This window comes from Natrix helvetica (genome assembly GCF_964273705.1).
Source record: "Natrix helvetica genome assembly, chromosome: Z".
Lineage (NCBI taxonomy): Eukaryota > Metazoa > Chordata > Lepidosauria > Squamata > Natricidae > Natrix > Natrix helvetica.
Genome location: NC_138554.1, coordinates 31,741,247 through 31,763,151, shown reverse-complemented (window position 1 = coordinate 31,763,151; position 21,905 = coordinate 31,741,247). Strand labels below are relative to the sequence as shown.

General features: G+C 43.5%; 1 protein-coding gene across 1 annotated transcript; it reads right to left on the bottom strand.

Moving 5' to 3' along the window:
* Positions 1-20,655: 20,655 nt before the first annotated feature.
* LOC309402072 (olfactory receptor 14A16-like) lies at positions 20,656-21,567 on the bottom strand (the record flags this gene model as incomplete). Its single annotated transcript, XM_081971582.1, has 1 exon — positions 20,656-21,567. The coding sequence occupies one exon, from the start codon at positions 21,565-21,567 to the stop codon at positions 20,656-20,658; it is 912 nt and encodes a 303-aa protein (XP_081827708.1).
* Between the last annotated feature and the right edge of the window lie 338 nt (positions 21,568-21,905).

Genomic DNA, 21,905 nt, shown 5'->3' with positions numbered 1-21,905 from the left:
GCAGTTTGAATGGAACAAAGACCCGGTCCCCCCATAGTAAACAACCATTTATAACTGACAGTTCATCACATTTGCAGTAAAACATTTTAAATTCAAACCCCATAGCCCCCTTGGGCCACCCCCTCCATACCCAGTTCAAACCTGTTGGAATGTAAAGTATTTTGCTGAGTGACAGGCAATGTCACAAGACGAGATAGACCAGCCTCAAGACAGTCAATGAGGAGGATTTGCATCTTGGGGATAGGGTCTGCAAGCAATTCAGGCAGTGGGCATCGACTCAAGGCATCAGCATGCCCCAAAATAGAGCCAGATTGATGGATGAGGCGATAACTGTAGGCCGCGAGGACCACTTGGCATGTTTGCTGAGAAGCCAATGCAAAGGCTCAGCAACCGTGGCTTTCTGTTTGAGAAAAACACTGTAGAAGTTAAGAAGGCTGAATAATGCCTGAAGTTCAGTCTGATTGCGAGGTGTGGGGGCATCCTGGATTGCCTTAATTTTTTTGCTGGTAAGGTGAATTCCAGAGCCATCTATGAAGAATGCTAGGAATTCAACCTTTGGCTCGTTAATTTGGCATTTTTTCTTTTTGGAGGCGGAGGCCTTTCTCTCTGATTCTGGCCAGAACAGTTCCCAATATTTTAAATAATCGTGCCTCATTGGCAGCCAATACCAATATGTTGTCAAAATAGGGGACGACTCCTGGAATCCCCTGCAAAAGTGCTTCCATGATGCTTTGGAACAGTCCAGGGGCAATACAAACTCCGAATTGAAGGTGGGTGCATTTGAATGCACACCTGTGTGTCACTATGATTTTGGCCTCCACCGTGGCACCATGTACAGGCAATTGCTGGTATGCCAGCACCATATCTAATTTTGCAAAAACTTTTCCGGGGCCTAATGAATGTAGTAAATGCTGTACAAAGGGTACAGGTTAAGTGCTTTGCTGCAAAGCTTTGTGTATTGTGCACTTGTAATCTGCGCAAATGCAAACAGACACATCGGGTTTGACAGGTGTCACTATAGGGGTCTTTCAGCATGCGTGACCTACCGGCTCTAGGATTCCCTGGCCAATCAATTTGTCTAGTTCAAAATCAATTTTATGGCGGAGAGGAAAGATACTCTCCTGGGTTTTAGCCTGATGGGGGCTACATTGGGGTCCAAGTTAAAAGATATTGGAGTCCCCTCATACTTACCTTAACTGGTGCTGAAGACATCCTCAAACTCCTTAAGGAATTCCTCAGTGCTTTCAACTCATATGGCATTGATTCTGGTCACTTTTAGGCCCAGGGCTTCAAATTAGTCAAGCCCCAGGAGGCTCTGTAGATCTCCGTTGACTATTGTCACTGGTAGCTGGCAGCAGAAGGTCTTGAATCTCACCTGAAAGGTCCCCTGGCCCACAATGGTGACTCAGTTCCCCTGGTAGTAGCGAAGGTGGATGTCTGGAACTCACAGCTGATGTCTTTTAAAGCGCGGGATAGCTTATTTGAGCGCTGCCCAAGATATTATGGTCAAGGATGACCCCATGTCAATCTCCATGTTGCATGGAGAGTCCTCAATGAGGACTGTGACTTTCAGCTTTTTTGGCCGATTCATGCGGACTTGACCTATGAAGGTGTGGTAGGTGACTCTGGTGTCGCCTTCTATTCAACAGGGTGGCAGCTGCCATGCCAATTGGTTGGGCCTCTGCTGGTGGTTAGGTATGCTTTTGGGCTTCCAGGTTCTAGCGGGGCAATCGCTTCTGCAGACCTTGGCGATGTGCCCCTTGAGTTCACAGCATTGAGAGATGGCATCGCGGAAAGGGGAATGTGTTCTGAGGTGGTTTCTTCTGCAGCTGGCACAAGGCAGGAAACACAGTTCAAATTTTTGTGCCAGCTTGGTGCGATCACTGCACATACGGTAGCTGTCATCTTTGCTTTCCGAGCTTCAGGCTCAGTGACCTCGCGATGCAAGTCTGCGCTCTTCCACAGGCTCTTTGGATTATTTTGGTGCTGCAGAGTTTCCGTTGATTTCATTGAAGTTGATTTCAGTAGCCCTGGCTTCATCTAGGGCAATTTGGAGAGTAAGATTAGTCTTTGCTAATAACCTCCTCTGCAGGGCAATGTCACTAACAATGCATATGATGCGGTCAAGTAGTAATTCATCAAGATCTCTAAACTCACAGTACGCTGCAGCCTTTCTCAATGCTGCAACCTATTCGTTGATGGATTCCCCTTCTTTTTGGTTATGAATGTTGAATTTGTGCCTCCGGACATATTTAGTCGGTCTGAGAGCGTAGTGTGTCCTCAGTGTCTGTTGTAGAACCAACCAAGAGACCGATTGGAGTGGTGTTGCCTCAGACAAATCCTTTGCCATCTCAAACAACTCTGGTCCGCAGTAGCTTAGGAACATATTCTTTTTCCAGTCTTCAGAAAGGCCCATGAGGTCGTTGGCTTTGAGGAAGCAATCGAACCTCATCATGTAGGATTTCCAGTGTTTGGTGGCTGTATTGTATGGGGTCGGTGAGGCCTGCATTGTCATCTTCTGTTCCTGAGCAAGTTTGAATTTGTCGCTCAAAATGGCTGCTCGATGCCGCGCCATGCTCCAGGCTAGATTGACTTGTTGGATTGTCATTCTCTTTTTGTCTGCCTAGTTGCCTTCCCATCCCATTCTCGCTGCCAGTGTTAGATCGGGTGAGTGAAGGCACACTCAGGCTTCAGAATAACAAACAGCTCTTTATTAGCAGAAGTCAACTATGTATAATCCAGCAAAGATTCAGTCTGAAAGCAGCCCTTTTATAGGGAGCTGTCAGACCCTTCAACCAATCAGATTGAATCTATCTTCCTGCTCAAAGAGAGGACCTTGGTGTAAATCATTACCAATGTTTCTGGTATCTAACAGAAAATATTTTAAAAGGCAGCATAAAATATTTTCCCTAAAAGAGAAATGAAAAAAAAAATCTTAAGGAGGCAGAAACCAGCACCAGTTTCACTGCCCCAAACAGAAAGGTGCCCAACTTTTAGAAATGCAGATTTGGTGATCCATTCAGAAAGACTGGGTCAAGACAGAAACTCAGGTACGCAACAAGCAAAAGATTGACAAACTACTTCAGACAAACACTTAGGATTTGCATTTCCTTTTTTGCCTATAGAGCAGACCCCTACATGATTCCATAGGAATCCAGAAGCCATCCACTCTAAGCTCCATTTTGTAAATCCTGATGGTTCTGTTCACCAATAAATGGACCTCCTTTCGAATCAACTTCTAGACTCCATTTTGATTTCAACGTCTTTCTCCAGCTTGGAACTGAATCAGATGAAATTTTCCTTCCAACATAATTTTCTTGAATAATGTTAGACAGCCTCCCTTTTAGAAACCAGGACTGCGAAAAGTGAAATAAAACTGATTTTGTGTGCTTCTTAACATAATGGCCATTAATAACTTTATTGCTACCTCCAAAAGCTTCAGTAGCAATTATTCCATAAAATAACAATATCTCAAAATAATGTTAACAGAGTTGAGGCTGCAGTGATTCCAGCACTCCAAATTGTGAAAGGTGAAACATTACCATTATTAAGTGAGAAGATATCCCCAAATTATGTCTCATTACTTGGAAGTCTTTTTCACCTCTAGCTTTTAAGAAATCCCACCCTGTATTCTGCCCACCACAGCTAGGAGAACAGCTGAGGACTGTGCTAGTTAAGCCCATCTAAGCCCTGATCATTAACACAGAATTCTGGAAAAAATAAAAAGGGAAGAGGAAGAAAAAAAGTTCAAATAAACCTATAGAAACCTAATGAATTGTTATAATAATTGTTAGAAACCAATGGAGTTGGTGGTGGGAGCAATCAACAAACAAGATGATAGCTTATTGTTATATTCCAAACCACACTCCTTTCTTGGGTCCATTTGGCTGCTTGAGTACATTTTAAATGCAGACCTAAAACATGGTTCATAAAATGAGATATAATATAATCTTATAGAGGCCTATAAAATACTCATAATAGATGAATACAGTAAATCCTTAGAAATAATAAGAACACTGATAGAAGAAACACAAATTTTCTAAATAAAAATTAGAATGATTCAATGGAGACATATGCTTTAGAAAATCAGTATTTGCATACTGAGTTTTTTTTGTTAATTTTTGTTTTCAGCAATACATTGTTCCCTTCAATCAGGAGAGATTTTTCCTCTCTGTCCTCTGCCACTTCTCCAGAGGAAACCATTTCAACCCATATGGCCAGAAAGAGATTTCAGCATTTTTATTATTTCAGTGTTTTTATTTTATTTTTAAAAAAATTGTAAGGATTAAAAAGTAGTCAAAAGTTTCAAGGAATGTACAGAGTAAGATTCAAGCATAGGAAGATACCTAGAGGCAGATTTTAGGGGGATTGGCTCACTATATCCGACAATTCAGAAGCTTTAACTGGAATGAATGGAAAAATAGGTAGAAAATGTAGAAAAAGTGAGCATACCATTGGAAGGTTTGAGGATGTATTGGAAAACACAAGGTACATCCACTCTGCTAATGTAGGCAAGAGACTGGCTGAGTCAGAGGGAGTAGTCAAATGGAGAATTAGTCTGGAATCCCAAGGTGGTATAAGAGGGCAAAGTCTGACATCCTCACCCCCTTTGAATGCTGTTGGACCTTATTGTTGAAGCCTGAACCCAAGAACGAGGTGTCAGGCTTGCTGAGGTAAATGGAACAGCTTTTATTTTCAATTGAACAAGCTCAAAGCAACTACAGAACAGTTCAGTATCTTGCTCTGCTTGACAGCTATTTATACAGAGCTGTCAAGCAGAGCAGCCAAAGGTAACATAGCAAAAAGCCCGCTTCCAACCAAACGCATCTTAGCCAATAGGCCCTAGCCTTTGGTTGCCAGACAGTCATATGTTGAGGACTTGCAACTGGTCATGTCGAGTTCTAAGGACCGGTCGCAAGCCGAGGACCTTACACTTATCTACTCTCAGCCAGGTACCAATTTTAGAAGATTCCTTTGTATAGATTTGACAAATAAAACAGCTAATTGACCTCTTCATGTTTGGGTCTAGTTATTATTCCTGACAGCTAAGCAGGTAGAAACAAAAACAGCAGCATCCATAAGCAGGAGTAATCTCATTGATAACAACAGCTTGTATATGGAAGCAACACTACTGTTACATAATTTGTGGACACACAGCATCATCACCAGAAGTATTTGTAGCTAGCTGACAAACCTTACTCAGTGTATAGTCATCAACATAACTACATCAACATGGAGAGAAGTAAATATTGAAATACCCCAAGGTTCAGTTTTAGGCCCAGGGCTCTTCAATATCTTAATAAATGATGTAAATTAACAAATGTAAGGGAAACTCATCAAATTTACACCAAGCTGACCAGAATATGCAGCAGTCCAGTAACTAGCTCCAAAATCCAGAAGGATCCTGACAGATTTGAACATTAGGCCCTACTTAACAAAATGAAATCCATTAAAGATAAGGTTCTACACTAAGCAAGAAAAGCCGACTGTACAGGTATAAATGAACTCAAACTTATCTCCCCTAGGTCTCTTCTTACTCTGTTATTCGATGAAATTCTATATACATTAAAATCTCCCATTTATACATGAAAGGGTGAAAAGATAGCCTTTGATGTCACTGCAAGTCTTTTTTCTTTGGATTGATGGATTTGGTTTCCTGGAACTCTTGATGACCTCAGGAAGGTTTAGTTCCTGAGTTCTTATTGGCTCTGGGCAACCTCAGAATAAAATACCTCTTTGCTGGTATTTTACCTTGTTCTTATTTCACAAGCCATACTTAAACACAGTGTGAATATTAATATTCTTAAAGCATAATTCCAGTTAAACCTGAGGAGTTTCTTGGCTGGCCTATCTCAAATAGATGACATCTACTCAAATTCAGGATAAAATTCTATGTTACTACATAGTTGTAGTATCAGTAGAATTCCCCATGGGGGGGGGGGGTCATTATCAAAACCACAATGTCATTTTCCCCAATAAGATTCCCAAGCCTGTGAAATTCCCGAGCTACCAAATATCCATATTTAGCATTCGGAAACTAAATTGACAATAATTAGGGATGCAGGTTTTTTGCAAATAACATCTTGAGTTCTATGGTTCTCCAGTTTGAGAAGTTGGATTTGCCTATATTCCAACTATCCATTCCCTACCTTTATTACTTTATTAAGAGAAGGAACAAATGAACAAAGATAAATATAAATAACATTGAAATAATTTATCAAAACTTCCAAATTTCATTTAGTAAGATTTCCAAAGTCAGTATGAACAGCAGAGAGAGGGGGCATCCCTGTCTGACTCCCTTTTTTATTTCGAACTTCTCTGTTAATTCTCCATTCATCAGACCTTTGGCTGTCTGGTTATTATAAAATCCTTGTATCATTTTTATAAATTTTTCACCGAATTTCATCTCATCCAATACTGTTATTATAAATTTCCAAACTACATTGTCAAATGCTTTTTGTGCATCAAGGAAAATCAGTACCATTTGTTTTTCAGGGTGCGCCTCATAGTACTCTATTATGTCTAGGATGATTCTCGTATTATTTCTAATGTGTCTATGAGGTAGGAATCCATTTTGGTCTGGGTGTATTCGTTCATTTAAAACCTGTTTGATTCTTCCTGCCATAATTGCTGCAAATATTTTATAGTCAGAATTTAATAATGAAATTGGTCTGTAATTTTGAATTTCTTGTTGGCTGGATTCTTCTTTTGGGTTTAGCGATATTACTGCTTCTGTCCATGTTTCCAGTATCTTGGCTTTTCCTAAGATTTCATTAAACATGTCTACCCCTAATTCTTCCAGTATTATTTTATTATTTTTGTATAGCTCCACCGGTATTCCATCTGGTCCTGGTGTTTTATTACTTTTCTGGTTTTTCAGAGCTGATTCCACTTCGGCTAACGTTATTGGACTGTTTATCACCTCCCTTTGCTCTTTTGAGATTGGGATTATCTTTGCTGTGTTTAAGTAATGCTTTATTTTATTTTCCTCCATACTGTCTTGTGTGTATAATTTTGTGAAATATTAATGAATAATTTTCTTCTTTTCTTCTGCTTTGTATTGAATCCTTCCCTCCTTGTCTTTCAATTGGTATATCATCCGTTTTTCTCTTTCATTCTTCAGTCTGTATGCCAGCCATCATCCGGGTTTGTTGGCTTGTTCAAAATAGCTTTCTCTGGCTGCTTTAATTTTCTGCGCTAATTCCTTTAGTTTCTTCAGTTTGTTAAACATCTGCACTCTTTTTTTGGGTGTGTTCAATCCATTCAAGTTTATTGAGATAACTGTTATTTCCTGGTCCATCTTTAGATGGGGTTTTTACTTCTAGTTTGTATCTGACTTTTCCCTCTCGTACCTTCCTTTTCTGCTCTCTTTCTTTCTTGCCTCTGTTCTTCTTTCCTGTTTCTTTCTTTATCTTCTGATGTTTCTTCCTCTTGGCCTCACCTTCCCCTTTCTAGCTCCTCTTTATTTCCTTGTTCTTCTTCCCATGTACAGTATTTCTCATAGAATTCCTGTGCTTCTTCTATATTCTCTATCTTATATCTTTTCCCTTGCCACGTCACCAGTACCCCTTCTGGTATCAGCCATCTGTACATTATTCTGTTTTTATTTAACTGGTTTGTTAGAAATTGGTATTGTCTACATCATTCACGGATTCTCTGTGGAATCTGGTTAAGCGTGATCAACTCTTTTCCCTGGTATGTAAACGTCCCTTCTCTGGTTTTTTTGTATACCTCATCTCTGGTTGATTTTTTGGCAAATCTTACATGCACTTCTCTTGGGAGCCTGTGTCTTCTGGCATAATTAGTATGCACTCAGTAGGCTTCATCAATATCTCCTCTCAACTCATGTTCATTTCTCTGTAGCATTTCGGCAAAGATCTCAATCATCTTCCCTTTCAGAAATTCCTCCTTCTCTTCCGGTATGTTTTGGAATCTTAAATAGAATGCAGCTCTTTCATTTTCAAGTCGCATTATTGATAACTCTAATTCTTTATTCAATTGTCTATATTCTAGCTCCATTTTTTTCCACCTTCTGGTCTGTTTGTTCTATTTTTGTTTCAATATTCTGGACTTTCTGTTCATTGATTGCTAAGGTGGTCTGTATCTTTTCAATTTTATCATCCACGGTTTTAATATCTCCTTTTAGTTCTCCTATTTCATTTTTCACTTCTTCATGATTCCTCCTTGTCTCTTCATGATTTGCAGCTGTCACTCCTTGGTTTTTTATAAGCGTCTCTTGTATCGTTTGGAGCATTAATTCCATACTTTGCATTGTTGGTGCTGGCCCTGTTGTTTCTGCCATCTTTCCACTTTTCTCCAGACCTAGTGCACTCTCAATTGATCTTTGGTTTGAGGAGGGGGGTGTTGCCAGAGTCGTATTAGATGTGGTTTTTTTAATTAGCTTTCCTGAGGTTGCCATTTTTATCCCCTTATTATCCTTGTCCACACTTGCATATAAGTTCTACTTTGCTTCTACTTTATCAACAATATCAATGTAATCAGTCTTATCAATCTTATCAATAGTTATCTATCTCAATATTTAGTAATAATTAACCTTCCTTAATATCACGTTTCAGTATCTACACATTCTATGTATTATTCCATTCTATTTAAATCCTTAATTATCATATATCTTAACATTATATTCACACAGTTTTCTTATACAGATTGATATCTCTCCAGTGTAACAGTTATAAGGGCAATAGGTAATAAAAGGTTACTGATTTTTCTAGACCGCAGTTTCCAGTTTTGATCCACTAGATGTCAACCTCTATTCAGTATCAATGTTAGTGTCAGTCAGTTAATATAACCAGTCCAGCTGCCAGGGGAAATAAGGGTGGGTGGGTGGGAAGTGGGACCCTCTGATCATTCCAGAAGAACAAGAAAAAAAAAGTCAGCAAATTGACAACCAACCCCAATGTTGAACACTTCTTTCGTACTTTCCAAGTCTTTAAAAAAATTCCCACTCCTATTATCCATGCCGGGATTTTGCTTTCTCTCTGGGCTATTTAGTTTAAGTTATTTACGCTGTCAATTCACAGTTCGTAAATCTGCTCTCACAGCTTCTCGGCAAAAGTCTGACAAAATCTCCTTCTCATAGCCTCCTTCTTTCCAGCTCACCTTTCTGCCAGATATGTGTTGTTTCTCTCTTCTTTGGGTTGTAGTAACGGCTACTTCGATTTCAGCTGCTCTGTATATTCGCTTCCTTCTTATGTGGCCACCATTGTTCAGTCCTGACAAAGTGGCAGGGTGATTCCTCGTCCATTTAGTAGGCTTCTCCTGCCGCTGGGAGGATTTGCCTTATCGTCCCAGCGTCTTCAGAGTTTCCCCCTTAATCTGTTGCTCCCTACAGAATCAACAGCACTCAAATATGAGCCAAAACGAAGAAGTTGGAGTTAAAGATCAGGAGAGCTCCTGTTCCTCAGCTCCAGACACGTTGACGTAACCACAGGAAGTTCCTTTTTCAGAAGGGATTCTTAACACTGCCTTGAAGATTACTGCATAAGATGCAATTATAATAGTAAAACAACCAAGTACAGCAATGGCACTGGCCACAATTATTCCAACCTCTACTAAATTTATACCGTAGCAAGATAGTTTTAGCAACTGTGGAATTTCACAGAAGAATTGGTTGACCACATTAGAACAAAAAGAATGGAAAAAGTGCCAGTGGTATGCAACATTCCATAGAGAATACCTGTAACCCACAGTAGAATTATTATTTCAGTGCAGTATTTCCAACTCATCACTATCTCATAATGCAATGGACGGCAAATGGCAATGTTTGTAGTAGATTTAGACAGAAATTGAGACATAAACTATTGCACCTTTGAACTTTGACAGCATTTTTTTCAACAATATGTGTGCTCATTAATTTAATTGACCATTAAGAACACAATAGCTTCCTCCAGGATCAGTTAGCATATCACATAGAATAATAATATCTCAGATTATTAACAGAATGAGGGCTGCAGAGTAAATTGTGAGAGTTGAAAAATCAAGTGACAAGACTTCCCTGGCAAATGTTTCATCATTTGTGATTCTCTTTGATCTCCAGTTTTTAAAAATCTCACCCTCTATCCTTCATGCCACATGTAGGGGAAGAGCTTCAGCTATCTTCAGCTATCTTCTCTCAGCAATCTTCTTAGGAAAGCATGACTCTTGAAACAATTCATAGTTCAAAAGGTACTTTTACTGAGATAAGTGATAGCAGAGAAGTCAGGTGGAGTCTGGAGATTCTTGTGCAAAACGTTAAACTAATTTCCCCTGGTCAACCTCACCCAGTGCTTCATATTCACCAATAGCCAATATGGTGCTACCAATAGCCGATATGGTACCATGAGAACTCTGAGGTAGGAAGTTGATAACAGATCATCCTCTGGGTGCCTTGGGTAGCAGGGTGGAACTGGCTGGAGGGAATGCATCCTAAAGGAACAATCTCCCTTCCTAATTCCCATGCAGTTACAGCAAAAGTGAAAGCATTCAAAGCATTCATCTCCAAGTAGCATACCCACAAGAAGCATCCCTCCTTTTCAGAATGGCAGCATTCCAGCAGGAACCAGATATTGACCTTGGCTATATATGTCCACATATCTAGAAGTAGATAATAATTCTGCCAATTACAAGGGGAAAAGGCCAAAAAGAAATATCCAGAACCCTACAGAAACCAAGTTGAATGCCAGTAGTTACACATCAAAATAATGTATTTTTGGAGTATAAGGTGCACCTTTTTTCTCAAAAAAGAGGCTGAAAATATGGGTGCATCTTATACACTGAATACAGCATTTTTTTGCCTCCCGAAGCCTTCACCAAAATGGCCTTGCATACCCTTATGGAGGCTTTCAGAGAGCTCCAGGGAGCTGGGGAGGGCAGAAATGAGCAAAAAGCAGGCCATTCCCCCCCACCGCATCCTCCAGCAGCACTCTATAAGTCTCCATAAGGCTATGCATGCAATTTATTTGACAAAAAAGAGGGCCGTTTTCATGAAAAACAGGCCATTTTTTGCTCGTTTTGCCCCCCATCCACCAGAATCACTTTACAAGCTCCTCCAAGGCTATTTATGGCTTTTTTTTTAAAGGACTTGTTTTCACAAAAAAAATGTGCTGTTTTTTGGGAAGTTTGCAAAGTGCAAAAAAAATATCTCTTTTGGAAACTCTTTCACTGATTGTTGAGAATTACATTGATCAAGTGCTGTGCCACAAGAAACAAAGTCTTTGGTGCTGCAAATTGTCAGTGATTTCCTTCTCCAGCACATGGATAAATACACCTGGAAACATCTGCCTGACTACCTACCTACTCTCTCTCTTTCCCTACTTACCTACTCTATTTCTCTCTCTCTCTTTCTCTCCCTCCCTACCTACTCTCTCTCCCTACTTATCTACTGTATTTCTCTCTCTATTTCTCTTGCTCTATTCTTCTACCTACCAACCTACCAGTGGTGGGTTTCAAAAAATTTTGGAGCCTACTCTGTGGGTGTGGCCTGCTTTGTGGGAGTGGCTTGCCAGCCATGCGACCGGGTGGGAGTGGCTTGCCAGCCATGTGACCGGGTGGGAGTGGCTTGCTGGCCTTGTGACCGGGTGGGAGTGGGATGTTAGAAGATCCCAAATGAAGTTAGAAAGGCTGGGTCCCAAACCTAGCTGGCTTAACTGGGATAGGGGGAATAGGGGGTAGAGGTTCACCAAGGACCCTCCTCTCCTTTCCCCCCCAAAAGCAGAGGGCATCAGTATTTAGAGGGAGGTCTTTCTCTCAACTTCCCCCCTTTGGGTGTCACTCTTTCTCTCTCTCTCTTCCCCCCCGTTTCTCTCCCCCTTTCCTTCCTCCTCCTTTTCCTCTGCACTGTTCCCACCAGTTTTTCATGCTGAGCCATTGGGGGACGTCAGAGAGAGAGAGAGACGGATTGAAGGGTGCAAAGAGAAACCCATTTTGAGAAGCCTCCCTTCCCAAAAGATCTTTGAGAGGAGGAACGGAAGGGTTCCCCACCTCACTCAGCGCTGTTTTCAATGGGAGGCTTTTCCCCCTCGCAGTTCTATCCCTTCCCAAAAGATCTTTGAGAGGAGGAACGGAAGGATTCCCCACCTCACTCAGCGCTGTTTTCAATGGGAGGCTTTTCCCCCTCGCAGTTCTATCCCTTCCCAAAAGATCTTTGAGAGGAGGAACGGAAGGATTCCCCAACTCACTCAGCGCTGTTTTCAATGGGAGGCTTTTCCCCCTCGCAGTTCTATCCCTTCCCAAAAGATCTTTGAGAGGAGGAACGGAAGGGTTCCCCACCTCACTCAGCGCTATTTTCAATGGGAGGCTTTTCCCCCTCGCAGTTCTATCCCTTCCCAAAAGATCTTTGAGAGGAGGAACGGAAGGATTCCCCACCTCACTCAGCGCTGTTTTCAATGGGAGGCTTTTCCCCCTCGCAGTTCTATCCCTTCCCAAAAGATCTTTGAGAGGAGGAACGGAAGGATTCCCCAACTCACTCAGCGCTGTTTTCAATGGGAGGCTTTTCCCCCTCGCAGTTCTATCCCTTCCCAAAAGATCTTTGAGAGGAGGAACGGAAGGGTTCCCCACCTCACTCAGCGCTGTTTTCAATGGGAGGCTTTTCCCCCTCGCAGTTCTTTCCCTTTCCAAAAGATCTTTGAGAGGAGGAACGTGTCAAGATTCGGCCATCAGTGGGGGGGGCAGGGCCCCCCTTGTGTTCCTCATCCCCCCCTTGCGTTCCTCGTCTTCCTGGATGGCCCCCTTTTCCCCCGGGCAGGGTGGTGGCGGGGAGTCAGCCCCGATGCAAAAAACGCCAAGGGGGCGGGGCAGGAAAGCACTTCTGGGTTCATTTAACAAACCGGATTGCGCGATCCGGTGCGATCCGGTAGGAACCCACCACTGCAACCTACCTACTCTCTCTCTCCCTACCAATCTACTGTATTTCTCTCTTTCTCTCTTTCTCTCTCTCTCTCTCTCTCTCTCTCTCTCTCTCTCTCTCTCTCTCTCTCTCTCTCCCTACCTACCTACTGCATTTCTCTCTCTCTCTCTCTCTCCCCCCTCTCTCTTTCTCCCTCCCTTTATCTACCTACCTTTTTCACACTTATGACCATTATTGCATCCCAACAGTCATGAGAGGCCAGGGGAGGTGAAGTGCCCCTTGAAGTGAGTGACGTCAATTTAGCCATGGCCACCCAGTCAAATGCCCACCTAGCCATGCCTACCCAGCCAGACATTAGGTCAGAGAACAGGTTGTTAAATTATTGGAATTTCACGACTGTGTGAATCCTTGTTTCCATGTTTCATTTATAATAAAAACAAATCTTACACCAGTAAATAGTAAAAGTGGGAGATCAAATTAAATACAATTTGGGACACTGTAATTTTAGAATTAGTGAAAGCAGAAAGCAAAAGACAGATGGAGGGGCAGACAAAGACAGAAAGGGAGGACAAGAGAGAATTACACTAACATATTATAACTTGCACTTTGGTATGGAATGTGTTAATAAATCTAAAACTAAATAATTTTGGATGCTAGTGGGAGATCTCAGATATGCAAACAATTCAGTTGAAGTAGTAGGCAAATTACTATAATGTAGGGAACTGACTGCCATGTAGGATGGATATTTGTAATATTTGCAATATGGATTTTGTAGTACTGTTGCTCTGGGTCACTAACATGGATTTTCTTGTATTTTCAAATTGCCTTTTAAAATGTATCTTTAATAGAATGCTGACTTTTGATTTGATTTTGGGATTAGTATGCTGTTGTGAATGCAGTTAATAACATTTATAATTGCGATTTATGACTTTGTTTTGAGATTCCAACAGATTATTGTTCTTTTTCCAAAATAAAACCACTGATCCTTATTTAATAATAATAATAATAAATTTGGATTTATTAGCCGCTCCCTTTCCAGGCAGGACTCGGGGCGGCGTACACTAAGACATATATAAACATACATATATACAAAGACATACATGCATACATGCATGGAGGAGGTAATAGATTACAACATTTAGACAATTAAAACCAGTAACATACCCCAATAATAAAAACCCAATATACAATAAAAATTTAAAATTTAAAAAGACAGTCAGGAGGAATATGAAAAATTATGGTTGAGCCAGGCCAGATAATTGAAAGAGATGGGTCTTCAGCTGAACACGGAAGGAGCGGAGATCGGAAATAATCCTGATGTCACGGGGGAGGTCATTCCACAGGACTGGGCCCATCACAGAGAAGGCTCTGCTCCTGGGTGTCGCCCCCCGACACTGTTTGGCGGACGGCACCCGGAGAAGTCCCTCTCTGTGTGAGCGAATTGGTCGTAGGGATGTGTGGGGCAGGATGCGATCCTGCATGTAACTAGGTCCTATGCCATGAAGCGCTTTAAAGATCATAATCAAAACCTTGAAACGCACTCGGTAGACCACAGGAAGCCAGTGCAGCTCGCGCAGGAGAGGTGTTATAGGGGAGTATCTAGTCCACCCCATAATCACCCGCGCGGCCGCGTTCTGGACCAACTGTAGTCTCCGAGTGCATCTCAAGGGAAGCCCCATGTAGAGAGCATTGCAGTAGTCCAGGCGAGACGTCACTAGCGCATGGGTGACTGTGCGTAGGGCATCCCGGTCCAATAAGGGGCGAAATTGGCGAATCAGGCGGACCTGATGGAACGCCCCCCTCACCACGGCTGTTACATGGTCATCCATGGACAGCCGGGCATCTAGGAGGACGCCCAAATTGCGCGCCTGTTCCATGGGGGCTAGTTGCACGCCCCCAATGGCCAGAGATGGAAGCACCTGGTTGAACCGGGGGGCCGGAAGCCACAGCCACTCCGTCTTGGAAGGGTTGAGTTTTAGTCGGTTGCCATCCATCCAGACCCGTACGGCCTCCAAACACCGGGACATCATTTCGACGGCCTCATTGGGGTGGTTCGGGGTGGAAATGTATAGCTGAGTATCATCAGCATACAGATGATATCCCACCCCAAAACCACGGATGATCTCGCCCAGCGGTTTCATGTATGTGTTGAACAGGAGAGGCGAGAGCACTGATCCCTGTGGCACTCCACATGTGAGTGACCTCCGGGTCGAACTCTGCTCCCCTGCCAACACACGTTGCGTCCGGTCAGAGAGGTAGGAGCCAAACCACCGTAAAACGGTGCCCCTGACTCCCAGCCCCTCTAGCCGGTGCAACAGGATACCATGGTCGATGGTATCGAACGCCGCCGAGAGGTCTAATAGGACCAGGATAGAGGAACAACCCCTATCTCTGGCCCTCCAGAGATCATCGACCAATGCGACCAAGGCCGTCTCCGTGCTGTGCCCGGGTCGGAAGCCGGACTGGCGCGGGTCTAGATAATCATTTTCCTCCAGGTGACGTGGGAACTGCTGTGCCACCACACTCTCTACAACCTTCGCTAAAAAAGGAAGGTTGGAGACAGGACGATAATTGATTAGGTCCGTTGGGTCCAGGGAAGGCTTCTTAAGCAGGGGCCTCACCACCGCCTCTTTCAAGGCGGCCGGTAGAGACCCCTCACCCAGCGAGGCGTTCACTAGGCCCAGGAGCCAGTCGCGCGTAACCTCCCAGGATGCCAGTACAAGCCAGGAGGGACACGGGTCCAATAAACATGTGGTGGGTCGCAGACGTCCACGCAACCTGTCCAAATCCTCGATGGCAACCGAGTCAAACTCCTCCCAAAGCGGTCCCTCAAGACTCGCCACGGGCGTCTCTACTGGACCACTGAAAGGGACCCATCCCATCCGGATTTGAGCGACTTTGTCCTGTAGATATTTCCCAAACTCCTCTGCTCTGCCCTGTAAAGGGGCTTCCCGCGGTCTCTCAAACAAGAGGGAGCGAGTCACCCGAAACAGGGCGGCAGGGCGGTTATCTGCAGACGCAATAAGAGCGGCACAATGTTGATGTTTGGCCGCTCTTAATGCCACAAGGTACGTCCTCAAATAGGCTCGTGCCTGTGCTCGGTCAGATTCAGAGCGGGAGGATCTCCAACGACTCTCTAGGCGTCTCTTGTGGCGTTTCATCACCCTTAGCTCCTCAGTAAACCAAGGGGCCAGGGTGGTTTGTTGCCGCAGGAGAGGCCGCAAAGGCGCCACCCGGTCTAGGGCCCCGGTAGTGGCACTATTCCATGCGTCCACCAGGTCCTCAACTCGGGGGCGGGTCAGATCCACAGGAGGTGGCCCAAGCTCCGTCTGGAACCTATCTGGTTCCATCAGGCGCTTGGGGCGGAACCATCTAATACCTTCCGGTTCCGCCTCCTCGCGGTGGGGGGTAGCTCCAGGGAAGTCCAGCCGGAGAAGTGAGTGATCCGACCATGACAGGGGAGAAATGGCTAGATCCCCTATTCCCAGATCACTCATCCACTGGCCAGAGACAAAGACAAGGTCCAGCGTGTGGCCTCCCTCGTGAGTAGGGCCCTGAATTAACTGGGTCAGGTCCATGGCTGTCATGGAAGCCATGAACTCCCGAACCCCCTCAGACGCTTCTCCCATCGACGGCAGATTAAAATCCCCCATCACTAACAGTTTGGGGGTCTCAACTGCCACCGATGAGATCAGCTCGAGGAGTTCAGGCAGGGCCGCTGACATATAGCGAGGAGCCAGGTATACTATCAGCAGGCCCAACTGCCTCCCTGGGCCCCATCTCACGACAAGGGTCTTACACCCGGATGTCTGTGGCACAGTGAACTCTCTCTGCTCTAAGTCTTCCCGGATAATCACTGCTACCCCACCGCCCCTTCCCTGGGCCCGAGGCTGGTGAAATGCTCGATAACCTGGTGGGCACATTTCCACGAGGGTTAAACCACCCTCGTGGCCCAACCAGGTCTCGGTTATTCCTGCGAGGTCCGGCTCCCCCTCCAAAATTAGATCGTGGATGAGGGGGGCCTTATTGACCACGGACCTCGCGTTGCATAACATCAGTCTCAGGCCTTGGGTCTGTAGATCCTGACCACCTAGTATGCAGGGGTTGGTACGAACGACCGGGAATGACCAAAAACCCCAGTCTCCCAACCGACTACGCGCTCTTGATCTGTCCTCGCACCTGCCCCTCCCCACGACCGTTGGTATCAAGAAGCCCTGCACAGGAATGCTATCCTCCCTCTCCTCCCCCACTCCGCTCCCTCCTCCTTCGACCACACCTAGGTGCCTGGCTCTCCCATCCCTCCTGACCTGTTCCCCCCCCACCCCTGGAACCCGTTACAACTTTTAAAAAACAATTAATTAAAAAACCCCTCAGTGTGCGCTTCCTCCACCTCTCTGGGTTAATGAACCCGTCCTCGAGGTGGGCCCTTGAGAGGGCAGGAGGCCATAGCTGCGAAAGGGGGGACTCCCGCATTAAAATAAGGTCAGACCTCGTATACATAATAACTGATAAATAATAAATACATAAATACACCGGGCTTAAGATGGATATTGGGTGCTAAAGGTGTTAAATAAGTCTACCCGTTAAAAATCATAACAGAACGGCAACCAAGATTATAAAATGAGAGGGATGAGAGAGATGGATAAAGAAATAGGTAGAAGTGGTTGAAAAATAAGTAGGGGCCTATAATCTACAGTTCTCAATAGTAGGGGGTTAGGCAGATCTTAAAAAACCGTAGGAGAATGAGCAGATGATCCATAGCGGGCGGGGGGGGGGCTCAACAGCTCCCCACAGTCCTTCCATGCCCCAGATGGTAAGGGGTTGAGCCGTCCTCAAAGTCTGTACAAAGATAGGCGGATAATCCATAATGGGAGGGAGGTGGTGTCGGCGGCTCCCCGTGAACCTTTCAAGCCCCAGCGTCGCCTAAGCGCCATTCCAGGCGGCCTCTGTTGTTCAATCCACACCTTCGGCCGGCCTCCAGCGCCCTCCAGCAACTCCGGCGACTCGGATGTTTCAATGTTTCAATGATTACAAAGTTACAATGTTTCAGCCCAGCTCAAACCTCCAATGACCTCCACTGGGCTTCTGGTAGGCTCGGGGCTCCCAGCAGGTCCAGCGGGTCGGGGACTGATGTTTAGAGCCCCCAATGATCTTCCGGGCCGCCCCTGCCACCAACGCCTCCCTCCGCCTTCTCTCGAGTGAGGACGCCATCGTGTCCCCGTCGCTAGCCGCTCAGGGCGTCGCTGGTCTCACCTCAGGCTGCCGTAGCTGCCGTGGCTTGCAAACACCCACAAACGCCCGCAAGCGCCCGCAAACGCCCGCAAACGCCGGCCAAGCAGATCGTAACCACCAAAACGCCAGCTCCAGCAGCCGCCGACGCCTGCAGTCTCCCGGAACAAGCCTCCCGGAACAAGCCGATGCGCACGCACGCCGACCGCCATTTCCCAGCTCACTACTGATTTTCGAAAAGCACCGGTTTGCTTCTTCCACTCTCCTGTGCCGTCCGGCCACCCTGGGGGACCACTAGGGTCCTGAAATAAGCCAGGGTGGTCCCTGGGTAGGTTCGTGGTCCTCCAGTTCGTCTAAGGACCAACAGCACCCAGCCTGGTCAAAAAGAGCCCCGAAAAAGCACGGAGCTCAGAGGCTGACCGCCATCCTCCTGGAAGCTCCTCCTCCATAACCACATTTAATGTGATATTGGAGCTGTCTCTAGTAATAAAACATCCCAAGAATTTCACCTCTTATCTCTTACATCACTTCAACAATTGGTGAAGGCATGGGGAAAAGTGTTCATAAACAGATTTACAGAAATCTAATATTTGCTTTATCTTTACCCTTGATAGAATGCTGAATTTTTCACCAAGCTAAAGGTTCACACAGACAGACATCCTCAGATGCAAGTGGCATTACAAATTAGAAAGATACTTAAAGTGGTATGGAATCATTCCTTTTCTCCACACAAAATTAAAATAGGAGGTTCGTGGATTAGAACGAAATAATCACATCCTCCTAAAAGTTGAGTTCATTCAGCAAAGCAGGGCAAAATTATAACTATAATAATTCTATAATGTAGACAAGAAATATCTACAAATAAAGCAAGAAAACAAGAGCACTATAAATGTATGAGAAAATTTCATATCCCTTTTGCTGAAAGCCCCTCATCTTCCTCTCGGTAAGTTACGTATGTCACCTAAAATTCAATAGGTACCAACAAATGCATTTATACTGAGCCCCAAAGTCCATGGTGAATCTTCTATTTTGTTTACATTTACAAAAATATTGTGAGGGTGGTAGCAGAGATATCAGAAAATAGTGATATTGCTTTTTGTATATATTATTAGCAGTTTGGATGAAGTTCAATATTTCTCAAGGACATTTCAATAAGATATCATCCTTGGTTTCCTTGTTCCCTTCCCCAAGTATTGAACCAGAGAACATGCTTTAACTTTTCCATTTTGTATTAAGCTGTAAAACTCCTGAAAGCTTTTTTGATGTTCTAGTATCTAGTAGAATTATACATCATCTTAATTTAATTTCTTGATTTTTTATTTTTCATGGTTATCAAAAGGTTATATAAAATAGTATTAGTTTACACAGAGCTTGCCCACTCTCTCATATGTCTGGTCCTGCAAAAACATTTCTAAAGAAAAGAAATATTCAGAGCTAAATAATCTGAAAACCCACTGGATGTAGAAGTTAAGGCATCAGGCTAAAAATCAGAAGACTGAAACTTCTAATCCATTTTAGGAATTTAGCCAGCTGTATGCCTTTGGGCCAGTCCCTTTCTGTCAGACCTTGAAATGAGGCAATGGCAAACCCCTTCTGAAAAAATAAATGTGCCAGGAAAAATATAGTGACTTGTCCAGGCAGTTGCCAGACTTGAGGCTGACTGAAAGGAGCAAAATATCATACTTTGTGAGGAAATGACCTTGGACGTCTTCCAGTTCAGCCCCCTGTTCATGCAGGATTCATGCTCTTGGGTTATTAGAGTTTTTAATGTACTATATTTATTATTCTATATACAGTCTTGTAACCTCCTCCACCTACGTATTTAATTATTTAACTGTTTTATGTATGTATTTTATAACGCATTTTAGTGACTGTACACCGCCCCGAGTCCCTTTCGGGAGAGGGGGCGGTCTATAAATACGAATAATAAATAAATAAATAAAAGGAGTCCAGCCTCTTCTTAAAGTATTAGAGGGACCAAGATTACAGGGGATCTGTTTCATACAGGAAAAGACATGAAAAATATAACATATATAAATCTCCTCAGCATTTTGCGTCTGCATTTTACTATGAGCTGCAGCTGCACAGAGAATAGAATGCATTACTGCAGGGTGCCTCTGCTGATTACTGGCTGCCAGCAGTTTGGCAGTTCGGATGTCACTGGCTCAAGGTTGACTCAGCCTTCCATATTTCTGAGATGAGTGAAATGAGGATTCAGTTTGTTAGCGGCCATATGCTGACTCTCTAAAAACCTTAGAGAGCACTGTAAAGCACTGTAAAGCAGTATATAAATCTAACTGCTAGTGCTATTGCTACCTGTTTCCCCCAGTCACATTACACTTTGATATTCACTTCACTAAAAGTAAAGAATGATTAGTGTGTAGGATGCCAGAGCTGCCAAACATCCATGTTTACCATCTGTAAAGTATATTGACAGTAATTAGAAGTGGAGGACATTGGCTAAACTTTGCCTCCATTCTAAGTAGCACATTATATCATATTTTCACACATGTAAATGAAAAGACAGGAAAAATAAAAAAAATACATAATGAATAGAATATAAACAATGTAAAAACAATTTGTCAGAATCTCCACAGTTTAGAAAGGACACATTTGATATTCTTATTTCTCATGCTATAGATGATTGGATTGAACAGGGGTGGAAGGAGGGCATACAGAACAGTCAGTCCAATATCTAAGTAAGATGGAGTGTAAGAGGAAGGTCTCAGATAGACAATGCATGCACTTAACACAAAGATAAACACTACCGTAAGATGGGGAATACAAGTAGATAAGGCTTTTTGCCTTCCTTTTTCAGAAGGGATTCTTAACACTGTCTTGAATATCACTGTATAAGATACAACTATAAAAGTTAAACAGCCTAGTACAGCAATGACACTGGCCACCAGAATTCCAATCTCAAGTAGATTTAAGCCAGTGCAGGATAGAGTCAGTAATTGTGGAATTTCACAGAAGAATTGGTTGACCACATTAGAACAAAAAGGGATGGGAAAAGTACCGGTGGTATGTAACATTCCATAGAGGAGACCTGTAACCCACACTAGAAGAATCATTACAATGCAGGCTTTCCAATTCATTATCATCTCATAGTGCAATGGATGGCAAATGGCAACATATCGATCATATGCCATGACTGTCAGGAGGGAGAAATCAGAAGCTGCAAAGAAGAAAAAGAGAAATATCTGAACGGCGCAACCAAAATAAGAGATTTGTCTGGTGTCCATGAGAGAATTTATCATGGATTTGGGGACAATGACTGAAACAATACCCAGATCTTGCAGACCCAAATTCATGAGAAAGAAGTACATGGGGCTATGTAGTCGATGATCAAATGCAACTGCAGAGATGATGAGAAGATTTGCTATAACAGTTGTCACATATAACAGAAAGAAGAAGAAATGCAGAATCTGCAGATGTCGATTTTTTGAGAATTCCAGAAGCAGAAAGTAAGGCACTCTGGTTTGGTTCTCCATGTTTTATTTATGACCAGCTGGCATAACTGCAAAGAAAGAAAGAAGGGAGATTCAGTTAGATAAAATTTTGGAGGTTAGAGGAGAACGCTGTAACTTTCCTTAGTTAACCTTCTGATGACTGATTGCTATGATGCTATGATCAATTCTCTTATGTCTCTTTTTAGTACTTGTGTTTTGATCTGTGACCGAAAACCTCTCTCTGTAGTCATAGACATTTCTCTTTGAATGTTTATTAATTTTGTTTTATTTCTCTCAAGAGACTTGTGCACCAAAATAAAAATGACTTCTGTGTGCTTATTGACACATTTAGCAAATATAAAAAAACAGACATGTATGCT